Source organism: Acartia tonsa, chromosome 5 (assembly GCF_053477335.1).
Source record: "Acartia tonsa isolate MP-2025a chromosome 5, ASM5347733v1, whole genome shotgun sequence".
Classification (NCBI taxonomy): Eukaryota; Metazoa; Arthropoda; class Copepoda; order Calanoida; family Acartiidae; genus Acartia; species Acartia tonsa.
The window spans coordinates 32058716-32082285 of record NC_137264.1 but is presented as its reverse complement, the minus strand read 5'-3'; the positions used below and the strand labels follow the sequence as shown (position 1 = coordinate 32082285).

General features: G+C 34.1%; 2 protein-coding genes across 3 annotated transcripts in view; one reads left to right on the top strand and one right to left on the bottom strand.

Annotated features, from left to right (window-relative positions):
• Positions 1 to 23570, top strand: part of RpS23 (ribosomal protein S23) — a 245661-nt gene that overhangs the window by 160246 nt on the left and 61845 nt on the right. The window lies entirely within an intron of this gene.
• The window catches only part of LOC145319301 (uncharacterized), an 82428-nt gene that overhangs the window by 40424 nt on the left and 18434 nt on the right, over positions 1 to 23570 (bottom strand). The window contains exon 2 of one of the 2 annotated variants that reach the window (XM_080161368.1): positions 5559 to 5627. The exons of the other annotated variant lie outside the window; for it this stretch is intronic. Within the exon in view, the coding sequence (XP_080017494.1) occupies positions 5559 to 5574 (16 nt within the window). The 5' untranslated portion in view covers positions 5575 to 5627. The remainder of the gene's footprint in view (positions 1 to 5558; positions 5628 to 23570) is intronic. 2 annotated transcript variants of the gene reach the window in all.

The following is a 23570-nucleotide window of genomic DNA, read 5'->3' as shown; positions in this document are numbered from 1 at the left end:
TAATTTTCTTGGCTGCTGTTTAAAGTAGATGTCTGAAATTTCTTTTAAAGAATTCCAGGGCAAATTTTATTTCAATAGATAGATTAACCAGAGAAAATTGAAATTTGATCAATTCGATTAAAATTTTATGTTGTACAAATATTTGAAATAATTATTTGAGATTAAACTGTATAGTTTATGTTGTTCATATTTTCCTCAATAATAATGTAATCATCAATCTTTGACAAAATATTGTTCGTCGTGTTACAATAATATGTATATTTTAACAAAAGCACAAAAAATGTAAGCTAAACCTCCCCATTTATTTTTTACAAACCCCCTGTTCAATGCTCAAGAGGCACTTAGAGGAAAAGCACCTATATAAATGAAGAAGGAAGAAAAAATGTTTGGAGTAATAACAATTTTTGGAAACTATTTTTCTGAAAATTGTTAAAAAAAAAACCTTATAGGAAAAAATAGATTTTGTTTATCTTTGAATTTGTAAAAATTTACTGCTTTATATGGTCACCTTTTAAAACTATTTTTACTCAAAACTTTAAAGAATGTAAAAATTAATTAGTTCTAGGTCTTTATTGAAGTCAAGCTATGCTAACGAATTTTGAACAGTAAAAACAATTTTAACCTAAAATTGTCCTTCTCTATCAATTTGAGTTAAAAGTTGAAAATAACTTTAAACTACATATTGGCCTTGCTGTGTAAACAGGGAAAAATTCATTATTAATAGCGAAGCAACAAATTGACAAGTTTTACTGAAATAGGTAAACATATAAAAGAGAGAATTATAAATAACACAACTTGTAAACTTTTTTCTGCTATTTTTAGCATTTTTATCCTTTGTTCATTATAAAAGTATTAGCGGCTGTGCCCCTAGCATCTAGGGGCTCTTTTTTCGAACAATAGCATATCAATATCAAGACTTTTTTATAGAAATAAAATAGACTAAAACCATCTCAGTTCCAATTAAGATGTATAAAATGGGAGTTTAAAAAATATGTGTCTTTGCATTTTAAATCCTTTGATAGGATATTCCAGCCCCATGAAATTGTCAGTAATTTAAGTAATGGAAAATTGTATACCTATCTTCAAGTGGGGGTGAAGGGATCCTACGGCTGATATAATTTCTCATTAAGTTATATTCTGACAATGTCATGGAATTGGAGTGTATTTTCTAACCCTCAACCCTATGATTTATGAGAGAGTAGAATTATAAAATATCCATAAACAATCATAAGATTTTTCGGCTGTTCCTGATACTAGGGGCGTATCCGCAAGTATCAAATAACAAATGATTTAATAAACAGTTATTAGTCAGGGATCTAAAGGGATAAGACCATACAACCCAATGATGATACACAAAACTACTCCTTCTGTAGATTACAATCAGTGGTTGAAACATTTAAACACTCAACATAATTAACCAACCAATCAAAATTCACTAAAGTCCCAAAAGTTTGGGTACAAGTGTAATAAACAGCCTATTGTGGTCTGTCTCTCAGTATATAATAAATTGTTTATGGAAAATCACGAAACCTTGTAAGGTAAAGTACATTTACGTTGTTGCCCAAGTTTTAGAGTAGCTACTTTAAAAATCCGTTGATAGTACAATCAATTTTTAAAAATTTGTAAAATATTGTGTATTGATTTTGTTAAAATAAAAGAACACGACAACCTAAAGTAACATGATATCTAACCTAAGATTTTTAACAGGAAGGACACAGTCAAACAAAACGTTATTTTTTCCAAATAATATCACAACAAGGATGACAACATCTATAAGTAGCGAAGCTCAAAGTTTATTGATAGACATCTGAGAAAAAAAAATAATCTTTTGAGTATGTTAAAAAGACATAAATGGAATAAATCACGAAACCTTTTGAAAATGTATAATGTCTTTTGAGGCATTAAGCTAATAAGAAAACGTAAAATCTAGGAATCGATCTAGCACCCCAACCAATAGCAAGTCTTTATTAAACTTGGTGAAAAAATGTTTAATGTTGACTTAATTAATCCCTAAAAATTCCAGCTTTTTTTATCTTAAACAGGAGTCGAAAAATCATAAAAACTTGAAAAACTAAGAATCGATCTAGCACCCAAACCAATTATAATATCTTAAAAAACTTTATAGAAATGTGTAGAATGTTGACTTAATTAATACCTAAAAAATCCGTCGTTTATCTTGAACAGATGTTTTGATAATGATGAAAACTTGAAAAACTAGGAATCGTTCTAGCACCCCAATCAATATACAAATTATAATGAAAATTACGAGAAAAATTACAAAAACAAAAAAAGCTAGGAATCGATCTAGCACCCCAATCAACAAACAGATGGATAAAACAATGTATAGATTAGATGCACATATGTCATAAAAATCTTCACTAAAAATTTCAGCTGTCTATCTTTAATAGGAGCCGAGAAAATCACGTTTCCCCCACTTTGTCTCTAACAGACGTACAGACGGACATTTCGAATTATAGTGTAGCTTCGCTACTAACAACAAAAGTTAACACTATTTTATCTGCTTAAATTGCTTCTATATTGTATTGTATCCAACTAAATTAACGACAGACAGACCAGACCTAGATGTAAAATTATAACAAATTATAGATAATGCTTGCTTTATTTGAAATAATTACTGGCCCCGAAAGTAAAATTACATGCAGTTAAACTCAATATTGAAATTTGATAAATAGAATATATCAGGCCTCGGCAGCCGCGCCTCTGTCAGGCATAAGTCTTAAATTGAAACCAGCTTGTGTGCAAAAAAAATCCGAAAAGATGGATTGTCTGCTTGGGAACGGGTTTAGGCATCCAGCTGAATTTTAAAGTTATAATATGACGATTTGACTGAGGCTTTCACGCGGCTGACGCGCGGCTGCCCTGCAGGTGCCAAGCCCTGGAATAGTTTTTCACTGGGGATTACTCAGGGAGAATAGAGGATATTACTATAATCGTTAAGATAATCTACAACCATTTCTTCGCCCTTGTTATTTCTCTGCTTTCTCATAGGAATAGTTTAAAACCAAAAAGTTTGCGAGAAAGATTGATTAATTAATTATTCATTGGCATTTCCCTGAAACCCTGAGAAATAATTTACATTTACGCGTAAATAGGTGTTTTTGATTCATCAGCAGTTTTTAACTTCACAAAAATTTTATGAAAAAAGCATTTGTAGATTTAATAAAAAAAGGCCGTCTGGGAGCTTTCACATAAGGTACATTGCAAACCCCTCCCCCACTTTGCCTGAAATAGATTTAAAATAAAAATGTATTTAAAAAACGTCATGGGATCTATAAGAAGGCTTCCTGTAAAGGAAAGTCACTTCGGACAACCTTGGCGATTGACTTTATCTTTTGGTACAGACAGATAGCTATCATATTACTTTTGTAACTCTTTGCTATTGTGAAATTTGCAGATGCGTTCTTTTATCGGAATGGTACTTTTGCTTATTAAAATCAATTTATAACAAACTTACTATTGTCATTTTTCCCTGAAAAAAATCTAAACTAAAAAATGTCAAAAAATAAAAAGATTATCCTGCATTTTCCAGTTTCAAAACAAAAATAATATTGTGTTTTTTTTTTAAATTTAGATCTATTTTTAAAAATATTTCTTTTTATGTTAAGTGTTTTTAATTGAATATTTTGTATGCAATAATACGAAATCTCTACAAAAGGTAAGTTCCTCATTTTAAAACTTGCTAATATATAAAAAATTGCATTTAAAAAAAATAGTAAGGTTGGTTGTATATAAGTCAATTAGAATAAAATGGTTTCCCCTATTTACTATGTACGTATATGATTTTATCAAAGATTGTAATTGTATTTATACAGTTTCCTTGGTTTTTTTTTATTCTCAACAATAACATATTTAAGTATATATTCGAATGGGAATTCAGTGTTAAAGAAAGTGCAACGAAAACTTTTTTTTCAGGTTGGACATATGCTCAAAAAAAAATTTTTTTTTGGGGGGGGGATGCAGGGTGGTAGTTAAGGCGGTGAATAAAACAGTTACTTATTTATCTATTAATATTCATATTTTATTTTATACAAGATTCATTCAAATATGTTGTGTCTTAAAATTTACTTTAAATCAATTACTTAAATTTTTAAGATAAAAAGTTTGAATTATCGGTGCTTATTGGACCAAACTAAATTTCAAAATTTTTAAATAAATTAGATTCTCAGCAGTCACGGTTCTCGATATAACCTAACCCCTAGGTATTCTATTGGAACTAAAATTTCTCAAATTTGTGTTCCAAAAGCTTCCAATATTCTAATTAGACTATTGGAACAAAAATAGTATTATCAACAATAAAATTTGTATTCACTTCAATTCTTAAAATTCAAAATTCTGTCTTTGATTAAAAAAATTTAAGATATTAAGAATAAAATTTGTTTATTTATATCTAAATGGCTTTAAAGTAGTAAGGTTTTGTGTCTGAAACTAAAGATATCTGAAATTGCTGGTCCTTATGGGTTGTTCTTCAATTAACTTTATTTAAACAAATATCGTTGAGTGATTTTAGGCTATTTCCCTTATCTCCCTCGCCTTTATCTAGAGGCTGAAGTTAAGGCAAGTACTCTATAAAATTAGGTATTTTTTTGCTAAATTCTCGCTAACCATTAAACCGAGCTTTCTATTTAAGAGAAGCCTTAAAAACATTTAGAATAGTTGACTGTCTAATGTGTATTTTTAAAGTTTCAAGATGAACATCGATGATAGGGGCACAACATCAATAACAGCTGTAACAAGCAAATCAATCTATCTACTAGATTTAAAAAATAGAGGAGGAGGGGGTTAGATAACTTTATGTTCCATTCCGAGGACCCTGTGCCGACTTTTAATTGGGTCTTCGATAATCAATGAATAGTGTAGCGAATATTAATTCAGCCAAGTCAAAAGAGCAGAAAGCAATTTGCTAGCAGACGAAAAAGGTCCTTGAAAAAGGGATCCAGGTAGTTTTCTGGTTATAAATCTATACTATAAATTTATTATCTATCTAAAATTCACCAAATAACTATTATAACTTATGCAGGGTGAATTTTAACCTAACATAAACGAAATACTTACTCCCCCCCCCCTCCATTTATTTCTAATTTTTTTAATAAGGAGGATGCTATCCTAATTTACATGAAGGTTTATTTTTTTATCATTTTATCCTTTATATAATTTATTTGAATGGGGGTGCACATCAATTTAACGTCCATTGTCTTATCCCTTGAGATCCCTGACTCTAACATAACATCTACAACTAGTGATTAACCTGTTTCAAACTTCATTGTCCACTCTTCTGTGTTTCCGTAAATTATGTTTATATTATAAATAGGAATCAAATGGGCTGTTTATTACTGATGGTTCCCAAAGTTTTATAACGTTTTCTTATTCGTTGACTTGACAACTTTGGGGACTCCAGTGAATTTTTATAAATTGGTTCATTATAAGTATTATGTGTTTTACCAATGTAATCTACAAAATGGGTAATTTTGTGTTTTATCATTGGGGACTTACATCAATTTATCGTCCATTTTCTTATCCCTTTAGATCCCTAGCTTTACCTGCTTTAGGCTTCATTGTCCACTCTTCTGTGTTTCCGTAATTTTTTCATCATTTCTTTTAGCAATTCTGTAAATATATTAAAACATGTTTAAAAGAATAAACAAGGATGACAACATCCATTAAAGTGAAACTATACAGTTGTATGCAATCGAACAGTAACGCTTGTAGAGTGTCAGCACTTAAAAAGAATATAAATTTTTTGTAAGTAAAATTTTCAAAATATAGGATACTACCTAAGGCCATACTTACATTTTTAGTACTTGATTATAGAAATGCTTTGCTTACATTGAACCTTGTTTTCCTTTAAAATCGATAAGACAATTTTGACACATCTAAATTATTTGACGATAAAAGCAAAAGCATCAATGACATAAGATTTATACAAAAGAATTAGATGATTTTTAAAAATATTTTAGGAGATTTTTAACAAAATAATTCAATTATCATTGTATATCATGTTTTCCTTTTTTAAAAACAAATTATCTTTTTTAATATCTGAAGCAAAAAATCTCAGAAAATGAAAATATATGAACTTTGCTACTTATGTTTGTTGTTGTTTTCTTGATTTCTAGTACAAATAAGCTGAAACAAAAAAAGTTTAAAATAAAGCATAATTTTGTAGACATAATTCTGAAAAATTGCTAAATGTCCACTCAAGAGTAGATGCTTAACATCTCAATCTTCTTAAACTAGATCTATTCAAATTACTGGAAATTTCCAGGTAGAAGGGGTATACATATTTTTTAGTTTTGAATTTTTATTTATATTATAGATTTATAGAAAGAAATACTACATTATATCTAAGTTAGTTTTAATTCATAGAATGACTAAATTTAGAGTATATTTAAATTTGGATTTAAAAGGTAGTAAATGAAATAAAACTAATTTTAAACAAACATACAAACATTTTAGAGACCGCTTTTTTAATGGACTAAAAATTGGTATTAAAAAAGCGAAGCTCTGAAATGGTAGGACAAATGAATATTAAAACTTGTAATGTGTCAGAACTGAAAAAGTAGAATATTGATGCATAAGTCTAAACGAAATTGTAAGTAAATTTAATGGAAACTTCTTAAAAACAAGAATTGTACTTTGTGGTAATAGGAATTAGTAATCTAAAAATCAGATGAATAGGATAATTATAAAATTTATTATAAAAAAGTAATAAATCTGCATGTTTTGAATTGACGTACTGGCTTTCTGGTAACGATTATATAGTTGCTACGTTTCCTAATTCGTACCTAATTGTTATAGGAATCATCATGCATAGTTTGGAATCGATAGTACAATTGTAACCTGTTTAGATTAACAAAAAGAGCTAACTGTCCGTGACGGACGGACGGAGATCAGACCGACTCTAATTATAGAAAAGCTTTGAAAATTTAATTAATTAATTTTCCCTTTCTGATGTTTAATAATTTACACACCTACACCATCATTTAAATATGCAGTGTCATGATACAAGGAAAATACAGATTTAATGATAATTTTAATTTCCAATAATATTGTCTTTGGTAGCTTACCATTTTAAGTGGTTATTTACAGGGATCTAAAGGGATAAGACAATGGCCGATGAATTGATATACATCCCTAATGTTGTTATGCACAATTACCCCTTCTGTAGTAGCGTAAAATAAGTAGTTGAAACGTTTGAACACTCAATTTAATCACAATTCATTAAAGTCTCCAAAGTTGTTAAAGGGTATGAGAAGCTAATATGGTTCTTGTAGGATCTATTTAGAAGCTTTAGCCTAATAAAATAACATTAACCACTTACATTTTTGTAATCCTATATGTTTTTTTATAGAAAAATGAATAGATTTTCTTTTTAGCACCAATATTCCAATAAGAATATGGGTGCTCAAGGAAGCGTTGTTCAACAAATAATTTTCTTGATTTAGGATGAAAATTAAAAATCAAGGTTAAAGAGACTGTACACTAAAAAAACGGCTATTTAATAGGCCAATTTCTATTCAGTTTCCTTCATTAGATATATAGGAGATAGATTTTTAATATTTTTACTTTGGATATAGACTTATGGTGCTAATAGACGTTTTTAAAACATAATTTTCTCACTTTGCAGAAGAAAAAAAAAATATTTTACAGAACATATACACTATATAATCGTCTACAGATTTATATCTCTATTATAAATTTTAGCATAACTGGGATATATTTTATAAAAAAAAATTTGAACTTAAAAAAAATATAGTGAATACATTTGACATGATTTTGCTATTTCTTCATGATTTTAACAGTAATCATATGTTTTTTACTTTTATATATGTTGAAAAAAAATCTTTTCAAACTCTGTTTGATATAACAGATGATTGCAGAGTTAACAACAACTTATTTCAAATGCACGGGAAACAAAATGGTATTAAAGATAAATATTTTAATGGTCTAAGTACATATTTCATGTAAAAAAAAAAAAAAATATAATGTAATCTTAAACTCAATCCTTCATAATTTGACAACTCTTTTTTATGAATACCCATCGTACAATATAAAATTTAGTGCAATACAGAACAACTAAAAAACTCTCTTTTGCAATATTTTAGGGTTATTGCATTATTTCAATTTCTTAAAAGAAAGCCCATATCATACCAAATGGCATCTGCAACAGAAGTTTTCTTTATTTTTTGTTTAAAAGTAATAATTTTATATTTTTCCTGTTATTTCACTGACAAAAAATAAAAGAGAAATAGTCAAAAAAAATGTTTTATAGATTTTTCTTAAAAATCAAATTAGGAGGCTAAACTAGAAAAATACTTTTAACTGCTGATTATATTAACCCCTTCTAAATCACTGTTAAGTTGGAAATTAGCTACTGAAACACTTTAAGACAACAAATAAGAAAATGACCTCAAGGCTGAAATGTTAAATGCAGTTTGTACAATAAGATCTCAAAAGTAAATTTTAATTGGTTTTGCTCCTAAACCGTATGTGATAGAGTAAGTCAAACGTATTAAAAACTAGGATGACACCATCTGTAAGTTGCGAAGCACAAAAAATCATAGAAGGAAATGCTAACAATGTGATTTAAATAGCAAAAGTTGAGTGGTCTTAAATTATTAATAAATCAATTGCAAAACTTACGAAACCTTTCACAAGTATTCTTATACATAATCTACATATATCATTGTAGCTTAAGTTACTAAGTAAATTATATAATGGATGTATGTAATGTAGTACAGTAAATTTCAGCTGTCTATCTTGAATAGCAGCCAAGAGAATCACATTTCCTGCATAGCTTTTCAGATTGGCGGACATGCAAAGTTAATTATAGAGTAGCATCGCGACTAAGACACACATTATTATTCTCTTAGCATTTATGACTCAACTCCCAAAAGTACAAAAAGTACAAACAATGATAGTTATGCATTGACAAATCATATTATTAGGTAATAATATCCATAATTTAATGACCTAGCCCTTATTCAATTATTTATTTACTGTGGCTCGTTGTCGGGAAGGTTTTAGATTTGAATATAAGCCAGACACCGCGTCTTACCCAAAGACGTTAAAATTGTTCTTTATGCTGCTATGTCAGGTGCGCGATTTGAATAGTTATAGTGGGGACAATGCCTTGGCCAAAAACGGGCGCAACTCATTGCCATGTACATTTAGGACTTTCAGACAAATTGTTCACTCTCAAAGGGTCGGTTGTCTGAATAACCATATAACCATGCACACAATTGAGCAAGTTTTAGTTCAGAGATCTAAAATAAGATCTCATGCTGTATCCAAGGCTACTCGAGTATTTTATCCGGGAAACAAAAAATAATTCTAGATTCAACCGGTTTTTAAATGTTCACCAAATATATAGAGATAAAATTCCAGTAAGGCTTCGAAACCAATTAATATCCGCTGTATTAGAACCAGTTCTCAGCCATTCTGAAAAATAATGTACATATAGCATCGTATTTCAATGAACATTAAATAAAAATCATAAAATTAAAACCAGTTTTGTTAGTCTGGGACTTTCAGGCCTCGTGGCTCACTCAGCTGGTTTTAATCTTTTATTTTTTATTTAATATCCGCGGAAATCTGTCTATAATACGATGTGATAAATAACTATTTTCAAACCTATTTTGTCACAACTAAGATTTTTAAAAGCGAAGCTTTTCTGTAATTAGGGTCGGTCCGTCCGTAACGGATAGCTTTTTTCGTTAATTTAGGCATGTTAGAATTGTCCTATCGATTTAAAATTTTACATGGTGATTCCTTTAGTAGTTAGGTACGATTTAGAAAGCGTAGCAACTCTATAATCATTACCAAAATTTACGTACGTCCATTTTAAACATGTTGATTTTTTTACTTTTTTAACAACAAATCTTTATGTCATCTAATCATCCGATTGATCTGATTTTTGGTATATTGATTCCTGGGACAACAAAGTATAATGTTTTAAGCGAAGCAACTCTATAATCAAGTCCTAAATATGTAAGTATGTCCATAAACATTATCCTGTATAAAGCAGTTTTTCAACAAATTTACTTACAATTTTGCTTCGACTCTTATACATTTATATTCTGATTATTCAGTTCTGACACTATATAAGTGTTCATGTCCGTTTGTCCTACCGTTTCAGTGCTTCGCTTTTATTGATGTTGTCATCCCTTGTTTCATTTTAATTAATATAAGTTAACAATTTCTTATTTTTGGATATAAACGCCTTTGTTTAACAAAATATCACAAGCCCAAACTATAAAATCTTTCCTTGAGAACATAAAATACAGCAAAATTTAGATGAAAAATTGATTTTTCTCTGCTCAAATTTTTGTAAAATTTTAATTTTGTTATTATTGTGAGCTATTCATTTAAAATAGTCCATAAACAGTTGGCCCATTAAAGGCGGTTTTAGCTGTTTAGTTGTGGCATAAAGAAACATGTAAATTGTATGAAAAAGTATAAAATCAAAAGTAAAGAATAGTTATTACTCGCATCGTATTATAAACAGCTTTCCGCGGATATAGAATGCGGTAATACGATGCTAGATATAGTTTTTTCGTATGGATGAGAACCGGTTCTTATCCACCGGATTCGAATGAATACGAGAAAATCCTATAGTGTATTTTAAGTAATCTCATTTTAAAAGGTCTAATGGTAAAATAGTAAATGATAACTAAACTTTTGCGAGACATTGCTTTTCTTTACAATAAAATACAGACGATAATGAATTATTTTTTAAAGTAGGATATCTGTTTGTTTATCTATATGAATTTAAAGTGAGATTATTATAACGTATGTGCTACAATTATCATATGTTCTAGGCTTTTTTGTTCATATTGATAATAAATATCTTAACTTAAAGTTAATATTATTCTACTTAAAATGAATTACCTTCTCCCTGATTTTACAATATTTAGAGCAGCAAATATTGTAATAGTTATCAGTTTCATATTCTAATGTTTTCTTTAATTTTATTTCATTATTTAGGCAAGGCATCCCTCATCCGTCCGTCTCTATTTTTAAATTAGGCATGAATTGTCTTATCCATTTCAAACATAGGAGATGAAGCCTTTAATAGTTGGTTACAATTTTTAACTGTAATTAAACTTGTACTTTATGCAATTATAAATAGAATTTAAAGGCTTTTATCTTTTAGCTCTTAATTATATCCAAACAAGGATGACAACATCAATAAAAACGAAGCTTAAAACGGTGAGACAAACGAACATTAACACAGGATAATGTTTATGGACTTGGACATTATAAAGAATTGATTATAGATATGCTTCGCTTATAATAATGTACTTTGATGTCATGGGAATCAGAATAGCAAAAATCAGATTAATCAGATATCTATATCACATAAAAATTTATCACCTTCTTATGTTGTTTAATATTTTGTGCCAACACAATAAGTACGTTCAACCGTTAACAGGCTTTAAAATTGGTAGATTTTTGTAGATAATTGATCATACATTCTAGGTTTCGGGAAAATTTTTCGTGAACTGCACTTGATCCATAATTTCATATTTACTCGTTTAATGCGTGCAATTAAAACTGAAGTGAAAAATTTACAAATTCCACTTTAAACCTGTAAATTAATGCAAAAAAAACATTCAATGTTTGATTCTATGAAACCAATGCTTGAGACATAAATTTCATACGTCTGTAATTGTAATAACAAGAACAATTATGTCCGTTAGTAGCGCAGCAAAAATTACATTTAACTGCAATACAGTTCGCAAACCCGCGACAGTGGTTCAACATGTAGAGCATCCAGTAAACCTGTAATTTTAAATGGAAAATTTTCGTTTTCGGATACCAATTGACGCCACAACGTAAATAATGAAAAAAATTCAAAAGATATGGTTTTAACAAAAACGTTTTGCTTTAAGATCTTAAAGGCCCTAAAGTTATAGTCGGAATTTGTCGTTTTCCCCCTACCTTGCGCATAAAAAAAAGTATTTTTGTATTAAAGTCTTTTCTAAAGTCAAAGTAACAATAATTATGACAATTTTACTACAGAGAGAGAGAGAGAGAGAGGGAACAATGAACTGTTTATTACACTAATCCCCAAAGTTTTATAATAACGTTTTCTTATTCGTTGGCTTGACAACTTTGGGGACTTTTAAGTGATTTTTATTTGTTAGTTTATTGAGTTACGTTTTCAAACGTTTCCCCCACTAATTTTCATATACAAGAAGGGGTAATTTTGTGTATCATATTTTGGGATTTACATTAATTTATCAGCCATTGTCTTATCCCTTTAGATCCCTGCTATTACAAATCATCAAATTTTTTAAATATGTACGTTGTATGTTGCCTTAATTGAGTAAGGGGAATGTAATTGCTTGTAAACAGATAATTGTATTGTAATCTGAGGGTTAGTTGTCTGTAATGTGTTGACCACTTGATAATAACCTTTATTGAATAATATTTGATAACCAAGTTACCTACTTGTTATAGCTTTTTAGTTGTAAAGCTACTACATAATTCACTTTGTCTGTCCGTCTGCCTGTCTGTAAGAAACGTTATTTTATCAGTTTCTTTTTAAGATATACAGCTGAAACTTTTGGCGAAGATTCCCTATGCTGGTGATTATCCAGTATTACTTCATCTGTCGGTCTGTATATCAATCTTATTAAATTCTAATGTTCTAATAAAGCTTTCGTGATTTCTTTTTTTTTATGAGAACTGAACATTTGCTCTATAAATTCTGTTTTTAATATTTTTGTGTTTCGCTGTCATTCTTGTTTTGTGTGGGATTATATAATAATTGAATTCTTTAACTAGTCTATAATTCTATTTGTTGCGCACGGAATTTCTACCAGTGCAGTGCACAAATACAACTAAACAAACATGACAAAAACCCTATGTAACGAAGATTTAATTTTTTTAGTATTTCTTTTGATTGCTGTATGATCCTTTTCAAGTAAAATTGCAGAAGCTTATACTATATAGCAGCCAAGTAATCCCGTTTAATTAAAAGCGTTCTGGATGGACGTTTAGGCTGGCGTGGTGGTGTAGAGAGCTTATTATAGTGCCTGTTAAAAATGATGTCTTACTGGCCTTTAAAATGTATACTTGCCTGCTATTGGTAATTTAGTCTGTGTATTGGCCTATCATTGGGCACTTTATACATAATGAATGTAAATTAAATCTAGTTGTATAGAGCAGATAGATGCTTATAAGTCAGGGGAATATTTTTTAAAAATCTTAAAATTCAAATACAATTAGCAAAATCAACTTTCTCGGAATACTATACTGATTGACAGACAGACGAACATAAAGGTATTGCGCGTGTGAGTATAAGAATATCATTTCTACTGAAAAGACTATTAATCATTTTCATGATAATAAAAATGCATCTTTATCTTATGACACTTACTCCCAACCAATCAAAGACAGACAATAATAAATAATAGTCGTCTAGGAATATAATGCAGCGAGCGTTGTAGGATTAAAATAAATAAATTACAAAAATTTATGTTGATCATACAGCAAAGGATGACAACGTTCAAACCTGACCGTGGCTCGACACGTAGCGCATCCGCTCGGGGAGGTGATCAGTTCGAATCTCGGCCTGGCACCGCGTCATAACTGAAGACGTTAAGAAGGGTTCCTACTGTTGCTTTTTTAGGTGCGCGACATAAATACTTCGAGCAGGGGAAATGTTTTGGACCATAAACAGGCGCAACTCATTACAATGCCAAGTTAGGACCAAGTAAATAATATACTGAATACTATAGGGTAAATTATATACTGTATGTTCATTGTTATAAGAAATCAGCACAAAAATTTCCATTTGTCTATATGAAATAGCAGCGGAGAAATTTACATTTTCTCCTTAACTGTGTCTGTAAATGTGCGTATAGAATTATAGAGAAGCTTCGCTTTAAAAAAATGTTGGATATTCATGAAGCATGGTGCAAAATCCAACCAAAAGAACTATGAATAAATATTTTTTAGTGAAACATTTTCCTCGTCCAAAAAATATATGTTTAATTCGAAGATTTTTATTTTAGGTTAGGTTACGTTGAGAGAGCCCCGCAGAAGATAGAGTCTAATATCGGTCCCAGGGTTTATGATTTTAGCTCTTGTGGGGAAATATAAGTTAATCTAATTTAAAAAAAAAAAAAAATTTATCCAAAATAAAAGTTTGATTAAGATTTAATCTTTAGGTAATGCATGTAGATTTTATCACTAATTAGTTTAATTGTATTACAAGTTTTAAATTCCTAGAACATCTAAACAAAAAATGGAGAATACTATTTAAAGAAACTTTTAAAAAGTACATTGGAAACTTGGAACTTTTGTGTCTGAATATCGGAGCAAATATAAAACAAAATCAGATTTCCTGTTATCTAACTTCGAATAATCTTTTCAAGCATTTTTTAAAGCGAATCAGGTTCAGTCTGTACCTCCGTAAGTAACAGGTAGCTATTATCAATAATTTAGGAATGTTAGAATTGTCCTATCGATTTTAAAATTTAAATGATGGTTCCTATTACAGTCAGGAACGATTTTCAAAGATTGTTACCGCATAGTCCGTAGGTCCATTAAAACATGTTTATTTTACAACTTTTTTTACAACAAATTCATCTCATTAATGTTTCCTAGGACTTCAGAGGACAAATGTTATAATCGAATTTCTACTTTAAAAAAGGTTAGGTGTTAATTGGGAGAGGGTGGGATAGCATTAACCCCGAGGTGTACAACGCCATAGGGACACTTCAAAATAATTCATAATTTTTTTAAAGATAATATATGAATTTGCATTCTAAAATGAGGTAATAATTATTTATTTCCAACTGAATTAAGCCTATCATTAATTTTACCTAAATTATGTTTGTTGTTTGTTGTTTTGGCTGCTCATAGTCAGTTTCCGGTCCGGGTAGTCATCAGTGGGGTGAGGGGGGGGCGTGGGCTTATGGTGGGGGCTCTGGAGGGGGGCGTTGGAGGGGAGGAAGGCTGGTGAAACTTGGATGGGAGGAGAGGAAGGCAGCTACATGGGTGGGATTTTGCCAGAGGTCCATAGGAGTAAGATTTGTAGGATTATTTGGGCATGAAAAGAGGTGCTGGACTGTTTCTGGGGTAGGATTAACAGGACAGGATGGGCAGTTGGGGGTAAGAGAAGCGTTGATGGAATGGAGGTAGCTTTGGAGTTTAGGACAATAGTTGGATCTTAATTGGGAGAGGATGGTTCTGTAGTGCCTGGGGAGTTGGATTTCGGAGGGGTTGATGTCAGGGGGAGCTTGATTAAGGACAGGATTAGGGGGGTAAGAATTTATGGCTTGGGTGACAGCTGAGGTGTGGAGTCTGGAGATTGTGGATTTGTAGTTTGTGGGAAGGAGGGTGTTGTCGGGGGAAAGAAAAGGTTGGAGAGTAGGAAGGAACATGGATTGAAGGGTGGATTTTTTGGATCTAGGGCCAGGGGGGGTTGTGACGTTGTGGAAGGATGGGTGGGAGGGGCGGAGGGAGGAGGCCAGGTATTGGGAACAAAGAAGGGAAAGGTGGTTCCGTACTGGTAGGATTTTGGTTTCTTGGTGGAGGTGGCTGATGGGAGATTTTTTAGTGGAACCAGTACAGATGCGGAGGGCTTGGTTTTGGAGGACTTGGAGTTTGTCAATGTTGTTTTTGGAGGTGTTAGGGAACCAAACAGGACAGGCATAGGTGGTGATGGGGCGGAGGAGGGTGTTGTAGGTGGTGAGGAGAGTCTCCTTCTGGTGGCCCCATTTGGTGCCAGCCAGACATTTGAGGATTCTAAGGCGGGAGGAAATTTTTGAGGAAATGGTGGAGACATGGGAACTGAAATTGAAAAAGGTGTCAAAGGTAACTCCAAGGATTTTAGGGGTTTTCTCAAGGGGAAGGGTGGAGCCGTTGATTTGGACTTGAGGATGGAGGTTGGATTGGTGCTTGCGGTCAGAAGTGAAGAGGGTGACAGTGGATTTGTTGGGAGCTATGGAGAGGCCGTTGGTGGAGGCCCAGTCAGCGATTGAGGAGAGGTGGGAGTTGATGGATTCAACTGACTGGGGGATGTTAGGGGAGGAGTGGAAGGAGTTAAGGTCGTCGGCATAGGAGGAGGTGTGGGCAGGGGGAATGTGGGGGGCATCTGCTATGTAGAAGTTGAAGAGGACTGGGGAGATAACAGAGCCTTGGGGGACGCCAGTGTGGACAATTTTAGGAGAGGCATTGGTGTTTTGATAGGAACAGAAAGCCATCCTGCCACGCAAGTAGCAGGATAGCCATCTAATGATGTTGGGATGAAGGTTGGAGGAGGAGATTTTTTTGAGAAGGAGGTGGATGGGAATGCAGTCAAATGCTTTGGAAAGGTCGATGGAGGCAACAGTTGTGCGGCTGGGGGGGAGGTTTTGATTGAAGCCATTGGCAATGGTGGTGGAAAGGTTGAGGAGGGAGGAGGTGGTGGAGTGGAGGGGTTTAAAGCCGTGTTGAGAGGGGTGGGTGGAGAGGGATTGTTTAAGGTAGGGGAGGAGTAGGCGTTCAAGGACTTTTGCTGCAGGACAGAGGAGGGAGATTGGGCGGTAGGAGGTGGAAAGGTCAGGGGGTTTACCAGGTTTGAGGAGGGCAATGATTTTGGATAGTTTCCAAATGGCAGGGATGTTGGCAGCGGAGATGGAGAGGTTGAAAAGTTTAGTGAGGTAGGAGATGCCATTTGGACCAAGGTGTTTAAGGTGAAGGATGTTAAGGTTGTCGGGGCCAAGTGCAGAGGAATTGGAGGAATTTTTAATTGCTTCAAGGACAAGGGCAGGGGTAAAAGGTTGGAAGTTTCTGTTGAGGTGGTTGCGGCGGCGGATTTTACGGATAATTTTTCTGGAGAAAGGGTTGGAAGTATGACGGGAGACAGAGGTGAATTGACTGGTGAAGGATTCGGCAATGTGGAGGTGGGAGGTGTGGACTTTGTTGTTGTTGAAGGAAATGGGTTGGTTGGAGGGAGGGGAGTTGTTTTTGCCGGAAAGGGACTTGAGGAGGGACCAGAATTTGGAAGGATTTGTTCTATGGTCGGATTTGGAAAGGGTTTCTTGCCATTTTTTGTTGGAATGTTGGTTTACTATGGAGGAGATTTGGTCATTAAGGATTTGAATTTGAGGATCATGGGGGTTGGTTTCTCTTAAGGAGTCTCTTTGCTGGATAAGGGGTTTAGCAGACTGAGGGAGGGTAGGGTTGGAATTTTTGATGAAGCCAGCAGGAACAGTGTGTTTGGAGGCAGTTTGGAGGATTTGGCGGAAAGTGGCTTCACCTTGGGAGCAGGAGGAAGGGTCAGGAAGGTCTTCAAAAAGGGTTTCAGTTTCTAGGGTAAAGGTGTCCCAGTCTGCTTTGTGGAAGTTGTGGAAGGTTTTGACAGGGCGGGGGGTTCTGGTGATTTCGGGAATGGAGAGGAGAATGGGAAGGTGATCAGAACGGAGGGTGGTAAGGGTGTGCCAGGAGAAATCAAGGGCAAGGTGGGCAGAGCATAAGGAAAGGTCAGGGGAGGTAGGTTGGCCATTGGGGGGAAGGCGGGTAGGGGAATCCTCGTTGAGGAGGCAAAGGCTGCTCTCATTGAGAGCTTCCAGCAGAGCCTCCCCACGATTCATGGCAGATTGGTCAAGGGTAATGGAGTTCCAGGCAGGGTTGTGGGCATTGAAGTCACCGACTAGGATAAGGTCATTTGGATTTTCAAAAAGGAGGTTAAAGTCAGGGGTGTATTGTGGGGGGCAGGAGGAGTGTGGGGGGAGGTAAAGGTTGATGATTTGTAGAGGGGAGCCATTGCGGGAAATTTGGATGCCATCAACCTCAAGGGGGCCATTGGAGAGGTGGTTGAGGTTAAGGTGTGTGAAGGGGATGTCTTCGGCAATGAGGAAGGCTATTCCTCCACCAGGTCGGTCTTGTCGATCCTTCCTGATGAAGTTATAGCCAGGGAGGGGTTTAGGATTGGATTTGCAGGAGAGTTTAGTTTCTTGGAGGCAGGTAATTGGGATGTTAAGGGTTGAAATAAGGTTGTGGAGTTCATCTTGGGTGGTAAGGAGACCATTACAGTTGAATTGGAGGATGAAAGGTTTACCAGGAGGTTTGCGGGGGGTAGGGGTGGGGGGAGGAGGGGGCGGGGGTGATTGAGGGTGTGGTGGTGATGGAGGTGCTGTTGGGGAAGGTGGGGGAGACGGGGAGTTGGGTGTGGAGGGTGAGGGAGGGGGGGAATTTTGGGGGGAACAGGAGGGGCATATCCAGAAGGGGGAGTAGTGGGTGGAGGATGGAAGGAGGGAACATTTGGGGTGGACCCATTGGAGGCAGGAGTTACATTGGAAGGAGCCAGTGGATTTTGTAACACCTAAGGAACAGATAGGGCATGGAAATTTGGGGCCACGGGATTTAGGTGGGGGTGTTGATTGTTGGGGGGAAATGGGTGAGAAGGGGGTAGGGGAGGCAGAGATGCAGGGTGGACAGGACCAGTTAGAATTGTATTCGGATTTGGATGAGAGGAGGGAACATTTGGGATGAACCCAAAGTTGGCAGGAGTTACAGAGGAAGGCACCAGAGGAGCGGGTTATGTTGCGGGAGCAGGTAGAGCAAGGGTATTTGGGACCAGGATTTGGATGGATGTCGCCAGAGAGGATGAGGGGAGGAGGGGGGGTGATGTTGGATGTGGTTATGGAGGGTTGGAGTTGAAAGGCCTCCAAGGCCTCCAGAGCTGACAGGGGCTGACTTAAAAGCCCTTTAGGCCAGCCCCGTGGGGGAAACCCGGACGGGAGACATGTTTTCACAAGGAGAAATAAGTTAAAATTTTGCTGATGAATATACTCTCCTAAGATTTATTTTACCCATCACTAAATACATTTGTTTAGCTTGGAAGTTGAATAAAATATATTTGTATTTCTCTGCTGCTAACTTGCAGGGGTGGGGTAACATCCCATAAAAAAATTGTATAACGGGTGCATATTGCACTTTTTTTTTTGGGGGGGGGGGATAACTAATTAAATTTTTGTTGAGGTCGAGAAGGTTATCAACCGTTTCCCCCCCTTGGACTATCTGGGTTACATATGGATATTGTTATCCTTGGAAAGAATGCTTGGTTATTATTAAAGTTGATATGCTTGTGGTATCATAATTGATATGCATTCATTTCCGCATATCATCACATCTGCACTATATGTTGCATTTCTGCAACAAAAAAAAGAAGTTAGGGCACACCATCATTATTATATGTTATTTGATAATGTGACATGTATGCGGAAGTATGGGCACACCATAATTGTTATCTATGTAATTTGATAATGTCATATATATACGGAAGTATGGGTACACCATCATTATTATCTGTTATTTAATAATGTCATTTATATGCGGAAGATTTGACACACAATCATTATTATCTATGTAATTTGATAATATGATACAATTACGGAAGTTAGGCCACACCATCATTATTATCTATGTAGTGTGATAATATGATACAATTACGGAAGTTAGGGCACACCATCATTATTATCTATGTAGTTTGATAATGTGATACAATTACGGAAGTTAGGCCACACCATCAGTACTATCTATGTAGTTTGATAATGTGATACAATTACGGAAGTTAGGCCACACCATCATTACTATCTATGTAGTGTGATAATATGATACAATTACGGAAGTTAGGTCACACCATCATTACTATCTATGTAGTTTGATAATATGATACAATTACGGAAGTTAGGGCACACCATTATTATTATCTATGTAGTTTGATAATGTGATACAATTACGGAAGTTAGGCCACAACATCATTATCATCTACAGGGTGCGCCACATAAATCCGGACTTTTTTAAAACGGCCATAGCGCCAAAACTACTTGACCAATCAGGACGTTTGACCCCACTATTAAAAGCTTAGGTAATGACCTTTTTGCCCATGAAAATCTTTGAACGATGGAAGACATGTACCCGAGCTGGCCGCGCATATGTTCAACAAGGCAGATTCAAATTGCGCAGATAAATTACCATGGATTTATAACTTGGGCCTACTAGATTTGACCTCAGCCCATCTGTAGGTGAGATGGACTAATGAAACTTGCTCTCTATCCCAGCTGACTTGGCTGTAGTACTCCAACAAAGTGGATCGTGGTAGATTTTAAGATGTCAAAAACGTCAAAAATCTTGAAAATTTCTCGGTTCTTGACTTCAGGGACCCATATGGAACCTTAAAACTCGTTTTAGACTATGTTTTGCGCTGATAACCCTATCTTAATCGTCGTGTCATTTTTAAAAAGGTATAAAACGTTGTTCTAGCTTAACTGTGGCCCAAATGAGAGCCGCCGTGTCAAAGGGTGGCTTTAAAGATGGGTTAATTTGGATCATGCTGTTACTCACTCCTTAAGGAGATGTGGCTTCCCAGCAGCCCCAATCTTAATCGAATGGTTTTTGGGCCTGGAGCGCCATTAAAGCATGAACCAATAGACGCGCCCATATCAAAAAGACCTCTCTCATTGATCCTATCATGGAGAACTTCGCCTGCTTGAACAGGGACATAGTGACCAGGGTCGGCGGGCGGTTCAGGGGGCAGGTAAAGGCGGTGATTGAGGCTGGCGGCGATTTTATTTAATAATCTAATAGTCATATACCTAGGTTGCTTCCCAGTTTTTAAAATTCAATAAAATCTTCAAAATTGACGATTTTATGTTTATTTGTTTAAAAATAAGAAAAAGTCCGGATTTATGTGGTGCACCCTGTATGTAGTTTGATAATGTGATACAAATGCAGAAGTTAGGGCACACCATCATACTTATTATCTATGCATCTAAATTTCTTTTAAAAGTTATGACGCACGTGAATTACAAAAGGATCAGATGGACTGGCACATCGCACCTTAAAATAGTAATTTTGCTGCTTAATTATTATTATATTAGATTTAGAATATACCATGAATACTGGAAACAAGTAGGAAAAAGGGATTGGTGAATTATTAACTACTAGAGGCCTCTAGGGGCACATAACTTTGACTGCCCATTATTTTATTTTATATTTAAAAAGAAGCAAACAAATTTTTTTATGGGGGAAAGACGACCTCCCCCCCCCCCCATTTTTAATTTTAGTTTTTAAAAGTAAAATTAAGACAAACAAATTTTTGGGGGGGGATTTTTTATTGGGGCATTTCTCTTGGAAGGTAGGTTGTACACTCCCCAAAAATAGTGAGAATAATGGAGGCTACCCTGCAAATGATAATCACATCGGTTCAGCGGTTAGCGAGATCCTTCGGTACAAACAGAAAAACGAAGGATTATTACTTTATTAGAAGGATTAAGGGATAAGAGAATGGAGATAAATTGATGCCATCTCCAAATTATGATTTATTATAATTAACTAGAATAATTCCATCGCACCTCCCGCCCCCTCCTGGACATTGTTCTTGTTAGACAATAATTTGTAAAGTTCGAATGGGACAATCAGTTATACAACAATTTCAAATGTTCGCAAATAACAGTTAATATACACAAGAATTAAGAGAGATGACAATGACGATTGAATTAATTTAAATGACAACCCCTTTATGAGTTGTTCTCAAAGATAGAATTATAATGAAAAGTAGCTGCCTCGCTTTAAAAAGTCCCAAATCACCCAATTGTGGAAAATGCAGAATTTTAAAGCAAATTTGATTGATTAGCCGAAATAACGCATTTTTTCGTGTCAGGCCATTTTTTGTTGAGTTGCATGCGTAATAGGGTTTCCAGTACGGCTTCTAAACCGATTAATATCCACTGGATCAGCGAACCGGTTTTCAGCCATACTGCAAAAATCATGTATAGACAACTTTCCACGAATACTAAAAGATTAATTAATGCCAGTTTGTTAGGCCTTGCCTTCGGCCCCTCGGTCCTAACAAAACTGGTTTTGTTCCTATATTTTTTTTTAAATTTTAATATCCGCGGAAAGCTGTGATGTGATAAATAAATATTTAAATTATTTAGAGTAATTTAAATTGATAAATAAATTATTCTATTTTTAGTAGCAAAGCTACTATATATATTACTTTCAAACTTTGTTTGTACCTCCGTCTGTCATGATGTATCGCTAAGGGGAAATGTGATTTGCTAAGCTGCTTTTTGAAATAGACTGCATTTTTTTAAAATAAACACTTTATCTAGTCTAGTATATAGTTTACTTGGTCCGTTGGTCTGTCAGTCATTCGACAAAAATATAAATATTAAAACATTTCTAAGATATATGTGAAAAGTTTGATGATCTTAATTTAGATATATTTTTAATTAAGACCTCTGCACGCACATCTGCATTTAAATCTTTTTTAATATTAGGTAGGACTATATTTGTAAAATATTTGACCAAACAAACTTGAAATAATTATTAATTCTATATATTTTTAAATATAAATTACTTTGATTATTTGTCATCCTTGTTTTTTTGTTTTTGTTTTAAGTTTATAAGGTTGTTGACATAAACAAACTCTATGTATCATGTATGTAACAAAAACAAGGATGATAGCATCCATAAGAGCAAATCAAAATTAGAAAATAGATCAAACTACCTTCACAATAATTATAGAGTAGCTAACTGCAGTGTGAAAAAATTGCTTATAATACAAAATTGATAATATGATATTTAATTGCCGAAATAAAAGTACTTCAGAGTCAAATTATTAAATAAATAAAACAACTAATTCCCACCCTAAGTGCCCATAAAAACCCCGGGAATGACAAAAATCGTCAAAAATAGCCGCCGTTAATGGATTTAATGTAATTATCAATTAAATAGCAAATAAACCAACATGTCTTAGTTAGTGAATATGTAACAAGCCTTAACGATTGAAAAGTTGCTGCTCTTATATGATCAATTATAATATGTTCAAAGCTGATTTTAAAATTATAATTGAATAATAGGCCTACAACCCTAATTGCAAAAAAGCTTTGCTTTTAAAAAGTATTCTAATGCAATTCTTTGCCTGTTTGACAACAACATTTTTTTTAAAAAATAGAGCTACAAATTTTTTATGTTGTCTAAAAAGAAGTATTCTGTAACAGAAAAGTTTTCAGTTCATTACAATTAATTAGCGCCAAGTGAGAAGAAAAAAGAGTTGGATATTTGAAAATCCTTTAAGAATGTTTAAAATTTTGCACAATCTCTTTTATTTGTGCGACATTGTCACTAGTTGCGTGGGTACAAAAATATTAAAAATGTGTAAAAGCACTTTAGAAACGACATCACATAATGTTATGTATCAAAGAAAGTTTGTAACTGTTCATTTCTAGCTGCCACACACACACACAATCACACAAAATCCCACGCACATGCACCCAATTTTACACACAAAATGATAAACACCCCAAAAGCGTGCACACAGACCACACAGAAGCATTAGGACATATTTTTACACAGGCACATTCACAATTACACGCGACACACAAATGTAAAATTTTACAGACAAACACATATCCTTAAAATCACACGTCACCTGAGATATTTTAACAATTTAATATATCTAATGTAGTCAGGGAGGGAGGGACATTGGACTGTAAATTACACTGGATTCAAAGAATTATAAACTAAATTTTTTATTTGTTGGCTAA